General features: G+C 47.6%; 1 protein-coding gene across 1 annotated transcript in view; it reads right to left on the bottom strand.

The window, feature by feature from the left end:
* Window positions 1–7,500, bottom strand: part of asmt (acetylserotonin O-methyltransferase) — a gene marked incomplete at both ends in the record, with an annotated part of 22,791 nt that overhangs the window by 6,859 nt on the left and 8,432 nt on the right. The window contains one exon of the mRNA XM_083776181.1: window positions 1,467–1,607. Coding sequence (XP_083632307.1) covers window positions 1,467–1,607 — 141 coding nt within the window. The remainder of the gene's footprint in view (window positions 1–1,466; window positions 1,608–7,500) is intronic.

Genomic DNA, 7,500 nt, shown 5'->3' on the forward strand with positions numbered 1-7,500 from the left:
CGCGGCACTTGGTGCCGCGCTATGAGCTTGTAGATCTGCTATTTTTCAATAGCTACAAGTAGAACATAATCCTCTCTATATATCCTGTGTGTTAATCCATGCTATAGGCCTACAGTGTTTGTTCAGTAACATATGGGTCATCTCGTCTCTCAAGCTCTTCCGTAAACAGCAATTCAGCAAATACATGTTCAGGCAGGGATGCCAATTTCCTCCAATCACAAGCGCCAAATTCATAGTGTGAAACTGGCCCAGCCAGTGATGATATGATGGAACCCCAAAATGAGCAGACACTTATTGGAACTGGAACACTATCAAAAAGCTTTCTCCTCCTGACTGGATGAAACATGCATCAGTCCACATTTCCCAAAAGGAAACGCATGCAGTTCATCCATTCTGACCAGATGGAGGTAAGGAGGTAAGCTGAATTGGCCAGATTGCGGCACCGATGAACCCAGAACATTTGATATCTCCATAATAATTTAGAGTTGTATAGTCTCGTTAGGTTGTGTTTACATTTGCGCTGTGGCAGCACTTCAATATGTCAATAAGTCTGGCGTTGGTCCCGCCTCTAGCGGGCCTCATACAGCCGCATAACGCTCCGGGCCAGAATTGGACCGGAGTACATCCTCTCTAACCTGACGCTGCCAGATCCAAGAAGCTTGCTACACAAATTTGTTTCACAGCTTATTGGGATCTGGGATCGCGGAAGCAAATTCGATGACGGGGCTGTTCCTTTTTTTCAAGATACTTTGTAGATGATTGGATGGGACCGTCTGTCTATCACCGTGTGGGCGTGCAAACACAACCAATCATATTGACGTGTCTATATAGCTTCACATCCGGTTACGCACATATCCCGCCCTTAGCTCACGCTGATTGGTTCGGTACGGAACGGATTTGTGTCAGCTCAACTCCCTGAGAGATCCCAGATGAGTGCTGTGTTGGGGAACATGGTTACCCAATACCGCCCCCATCTGGCAGCGTCAGGTTACATCATCTCTGCCTGCTGGCAGAATGCAAATGTTGTCCAGCAGGGGGAGTGGTTTCACCATGCAGGCTATAGGAAGCAGGACGAGCCACACAAAAAAGGAATGACCAAATTATGTCAAAACAATAGCAGAGGCATGGATACAATTTAAAATGTGGGAAATATAATAAGAAACATGGGGATTTATTTTATGGAGTCTCGACCCACGGTTTTGGTAAACACTGGCCTATAAATGTCATCCTGCTGTCGTTGATTCTGAGACGTGGATTAGGACTCATGGAGGACAGGACATACCTTCATGGAAGCCTATCCTCTGATCTCCAACGGTAGGAGGACATACCTTCATGGAAGCCTATCCTCTGATCTCCAACGGTAGGAGGACATACCTTCATGGAAGCCTATCCTCTGATCTCCAACGGTAGGAGGACATACCTTCATGGAAGCCTATCCTCTGATCTCCAACGGTAGGAGGACATACCTTCATGGAAGCCTATCCTCTGATCTCCAGCGAACACAAAGTGTTCCCTGGCAGTGGTGCACACCTTGGGCAGGTCAAAGATCGTCACGGTGCATTCTGGGTATGCCGACGTGCACTGCTTGGCCATTGCACCGCTAGAGCCTGTAGAGAGAGAGAGAGAGAGAGAGAGAGAGAGAGAGAGAGAGAGAGACAGAGAGAGAGAGAGAGAGAGAGACAGAGAGAGAGAGAGAGAGAGAGAGAGACAGAGAGAGAGAGAGAGAGAGAGAGAGAGACAGAGAGAGACAGAGAGAGAGAGAGAGAGAGAGAGGGAAGAAGAAACAAGGGGAAAATATTTCAGATGGAGAGACTGATGGAGGGGTGTGTGTATGTTTGTGTGTGACTGTGTGTGTGTGTGTGTGTGTGTGTGTGTGTGTGTGTGTGTGTGTGTGTGTGTGTGTGTGTGTGTGTGTACGTGCGTGCGTGCGTGTGTGCATGCATGCGTGCGTGCGTGCTTGAGAGAGAGAGAGAAAGAGAGGGGGAGAGAGAGAGTGCTCTGTTTAGACGTTTATTTAATTGTTTTATCTTGATTGTTTTTTCCCACTTTTGCTTTAGCAATGTAAACGTATGCTTTCTCGTGCCAATAGAGGGTATACGCGTGACATCATCATCAAACCCCCAAGTTATGCAGGAACACCTACTGAGTGTCAATAAAGACAGACAGAAAAGTCCTTTCTGATTGCATTAAACAACATTAAACAATGTTTAAACTCACTTTGCCGGTTGCTTTGCCACACGATGTGCCATTCACTTTAAGCATGCACATACCCTCTAGAAAGCTCCTTTGAATTTAAATTGAATTGAGAGAGAGAGAGAGAGAGAGAGAGGAAATGGGTAGAAAGTGTGAAAGCAACCTTGTGGAATGAATGCAGCAGCATCAGAGTGCAGAGCAGATACTGCCAAGAGAGAGAACACACCAAAAACCCTCACAGGAACTTTACTTTAATAAGGTGTTACTGCTACGCAACGCATCAGTATTCTCAACTCTCTCTCTCTCTCTTCTCCATCTCACTCGTATCACACACACACACACACACACACACGCAAATTCATCTTTTTCTTACATCAAAAACTCATTGCGTTCTGCGCAGGTCGTGCTCAACCCCAGCCAGAGTTTTGGGTCCGATGCCAATCACCATTTTGAACAGTCCTATAGCCCACCGATTATCCGTGTTTTGACTGATATGTTGTCGAAAAAGTGCAATATCTGCAGTTCTAATCAACTTGAGACACTTTTGAATTAATCACTTTTGATTTGATTATAATCGTTTCATTTTCTTTCTATCTTCCAAATCTTGTGAGCTCGTAGTAGATATGATATATTTGAAAATGACTTGTTCACTTTTAATGACATGCCCAGGATCAGGACACATCAGCTGCATACAATACAGTTTGCTTTGCCCAAACCAACAATCGGGGCTCTCGGGTGGCGCAGTCAGTCAGTGCTATAAAGTACCTGCCCATGCGCCGCCCTTTGGTCGTGGGTTCGATTCCATCACGGTGCATCCAGCTTTGTCCATGCAGTGTTCATAGTACCAACACACGCCCGTGTTTAGGGGAGGGGAGGTTAGGCAGGGAGGGTGAGTAGGAGGGTGATCCTACGGGCATGGGCAGTGCCTGGACGAAGGCTAGGACGAAGCAGAGCCATCTATAATTGAAGAGTTACGACATTGAGGGGGCAGAAACCGAGCGCTGTTCATGCAGCCTGAACTGAGACAAGCTGGAGTTGGAAATAGATTGTTTTCAACGAGGGTGGCGCAAATAAGAGCTAATTTAAGCATGTGCGCAACATGACAACTGCTTTAAAAGTATTGTACAGTAACAGCTAAAGTCTCTTTAATGTTTATGTTGTATAGTACTATTACTACAAAACAATCTAAAATAAAGGGATTTAAGATCATTAAAGCTGGGCTGTTGCCTGAGTCCAATGCATTTCTGCCTATACTTCCGGTCCAGGACAGTTGGTTGTCCCCATTCTCAATAGAAGTCTATGTAAGAGAGCCACGATTGGACTGAACTGAAGCCCCATGAAGTGAACGCAGTTTGCGTAACTCTGTCTATATCTAAGGCTCTGGGACAAAGGCTCTCCATGTCCTCCCGTCCCGGTGGGGGCTCCTCACTGGCAGGTGAGTCAGTGAGATGTCCTCCCGTCCCGGTGGGGGCTCCTCACTGGCAGGTGAGTCAGTGAGATGTCCTCCCGTCCCGGTGGAGGCTCCTCACTGGCAGGTGAGTCAGTGAGATGTCCTCCCGTCCCGGTGGGGGCTCCTCACTGGCAGGTGAGTCAGTGAGATGTCCTCCCGTCCCGGTGGAGGCTCCTCACTGGCAGGTGAGTCAGTGAGATGTCCTCCCGTCCCGGTGGGGGCTCCTCACTGGCAGGTGAGTCAGTGAGATGTCCTCCCGACCCGGTGGAGGCTCCTCACTGGCAGGTGAGTCAGTGAGATGTCCTCCCGTCCCGGTGGAGGCTCCTCACTGGCAGGTGAGTCAGTGAGATGTCCTCCCGGTGGAGGCTCCTCACTGGCAGGTGAGTCAGTGAGATGTCCTCCCGGTGGAGGCTCCTCACTGGCAGGTGAGTCAGTGAGATGTCCTCCCGTCCCGGTGGGGGCTCCTCACTGGCAGGTGAGTCAGTGAGATACAACGACGCAGTGACAACAACACAGCAAGTGTGTGGGGGAGGAATCAATTGTGTCACGGTGACTAAATTGGTGAGAAAAACTGGTAAAAAGCAACAACAACAACAACAAAAAAGAAAGTCCAATAATGAGCGATATTATTGTCCAGACAGATATTTCGGTCTGGCTCCAGACAGGACAGGACAGAGTCGTATATATACCGAGGCACTGACGCACAGCAGCTTAAACCCAGGATGTCTCCGTTTGTTGATGGTAAAATCTATCCATGGGCCCATTAAACCATGAAACCTGCTTGTAGTGCCAAGAGTTTGTCAGACACTGCCTGGCACACTGCCAGGCAGGCCGGCTCAAAGTAAACACAGGCCAACAGAGAAAGTACAGCGTCTGACAAGACAGACAGCTGAGACTGAAAGACTCCTGGCAGTTGATTGACAAACGGGTATAGGCTGCATTTATCTGTTGCTTAAAGTGTGTCGCTTTGGAGATATTTTAGGTATTTTGTTCATTTTTTATTTTAGCAAAGATGTTTCTTTTCCCACAAAATAGACTCTGTCGCGCTGCGACGCGTTGTGAGATTGTAGATCTGCTATTTTCAACATGCAACCAAAGTGTAAAATATGTCATTACAACGACATCAAGGCCTGTCAAAACACATTTTAGTCAACTAAATCACCCTGTAGATTTAGTCGACTAAAATCTCATGACATTTAGTTGACTAAAACTAGACTAACACTAATACATTCCAGGTGAAAATGTGACTAAAACTAAGTGAAAACTATTCAAGAGACTATGACTAAAACTAAAATAGAAATTTGCTGCCAAAAACAACACTGGTTGGAACAACAGATGTTCAGGAGGCGGAGAATAATGAATTGCATTTTTATAGCGATTTTCCAAGTGCTCAAAGCGCTTTACAACGCTTTACAACGGCCGGGGGCGGCGGTGGCTCAGGGGTAGAGTGCCTGGATGGTAACCGTAAGGTTGCCAGTTCGAACCCGGGCTCCCCCAGAGTTACTGTCGAAGTGTCCTTGAGCAAGACACTGAACCCCTAATTGCTCCCGATGTGCTAGTTGGTGCCTTGCATGGTTTCCGCTGCCATCGGTGTATGAATGGGTGAATGTAATGCACAATCTCTGTAAAGCGCCTTGGATAAAGGCGCTATATAAATGCACCATTTACCATTTACCATTTATACAAATTGGGAGGTGAAGCGGCGAACAGTCGACACCAGCGTCCTCACTTCCCACATTCACACACCACAACGGTGGCGAGCTCACACTGACCGACTCATTGGAGGCAATGTAGGGTTCAGTGTTTTTGCCCAAGGACACTTCGACATGTGGACAGGAGGAGGAGCCGGGATTCGAACCGCCGACCAAGGGATCATTGGACGACCTGCTCTACCTCCTGAGCCACAGCCGCCCAAGAGACACACATTGACCCTGCCCTTCACGACACACTCTCCGCCCTCCACGCCAACCTACCTGTCCCTAGTTATACCTGCCCAGTGCCCAGTACCACCCAGAATCCTCCATGTTTCGCCCGTCTCGCTGCGTCGCACACTAGCCGCCTTCCAGGCTTCTCGCAACCCACTCCCACCCACTTCACCTCCATAGTAGCTCCTTTCCCCGCTCCCCCCAAAGGAGAAGAACACTTCTCTGCACTAGAACTACTACATTCACTTTGCCAAAGTGGAACAACCGATTAAAACAAACTCCCCTCCCTCTCTCCTTCTCAGGTATTCCTGCTGGGGGGTGACGGTCCATGCCATACTACCTCCTCCCCAAAGACTTCAGGGTCGGCGACCCCCCCGGGAACCTACATCCCCCATTTGCTCAAACTCAGAGTTAAATTGTGTAACACTGAAGATACTAAAATAATACAGTGAGATGAGAAGCTTGAAGGTTGACAGGGACACAGAATAAAAGATAATGTTTAATTCATATCGCGAAAAACTACACTCGGAAAAGTATAACACCAAGGACAAGCAGTACTAACACTTACAACAAAACTTAGACAGACAGACAGACAGACAGACAGACAGACAGACAGACAGACAGACCGACCGTGGGCAGGCATGTGCAGAGAGGGCACTTTTGGCCCGAAAATAGCGAAAATAGCAGATCTACAAGCTCACAACGCATCGCGCTGCGACCCGTTGTGAGCTTGTAGATCAGCTATTTTCAGGGCGCAACCCAGCACTCTTTAGCTAGAGATGCGACGTACTGTACAACATGGATTTCTAAACAAATTAGTTCAACGCAAAATACTGTGTTCAATTTCAGGAGACTTAAAAAATTAAAATAAAAAAGGAATTCTCCTGAAGGCGTGGCATGGAAATAAGGCAGTGGCACCGTGTAGTAAACCCTGCATTTGTTGGTCTGGGAGAAGGGCAGTTGTTTTACAGACGGGTATAAAAGGGCAGGGGGTGAAGCCCCCCTTTGATGTCTATGTGTGAACGTCCCTGTGTGTGGGTACACTGCAGGGGTTTGAACCCTTCACTCTGCTGTCACGCACACTCACATGTGCCACGGTCTTCCTCGCCGTGGCACTCTTCCCACACTCCTCTCTGTCCACTTACCTATTTGTCCTGCAAGCATGTGGCGTGCTGTGACCGCGGAGTCTAAAAGGCCGTTAAGCACAGTACACAATACATCGCTCATTCAGTGCCTCATGTCGTGTGTGTGTGTGTGTGTGTGTGTGTGTGTGTGTGTGTGTGTGTGTGTGTGTACCTGAGAGGAAGATAGTCATAATACTTGTTCTAGTTGATGGCTGCACAGCTCCTCCTTGTGGTCAAATGAGGCGTCACACGATGGAGGGGCACTTCACCCTTTTTGCAAAACAATCATGTTAATGACGTTTAGAAGATTTAGAACACTTCCCCATGGGGTCTCTATGTGTGTGTGGTTTTAGATATTTTAGATTTTGGCAGTGTACACTGGTGGCTCACTTCCTTCCTGGACTACAATTCCCATAATGCTTTGGTGCACTGCTCCTCCTTGTGGATAGGGGGAGGGGCTGTTTTACAGAGACAACATGTACTCCAGGAAGTAAGTGAGCCCAGTGTCTGTGACATCAGAGACACTGGGCTCACTGCTAAAATCTGAAATATCTAAAACCACATATTACACACATAAAGACCCCCGGGAAAGTGTTCTAACGCTTCTAAACGTCATTAACATTTATTTATTTTGTAAAAAGGAAGTGAAGTGTCCCTTTAACATTTAAAGGATCCCCGGTCCGAGTCCAACTTTTTTCCAAAGCCTGGCTTTTGAAATTATGTCATATGGCAGCCAAGGCTATGGACTTTTTAATGTTTGTTTAGGGCACTAAACGTGACGCTATGCGCCACCCAAGTCTATGGACTT

The sequence above is a fragment of the Protomyctophum parallelum genome, assembly GCF_964188405.1.
Source record: "Protomyctophum parallelum genome assembly, chromosome: 11".
NCBI lineage: Eukaryota > Metazoa > Chordata > Actinopteri > Myctophiformes > Myctophidae > Protomyctophum > Protomyctophum parallelum.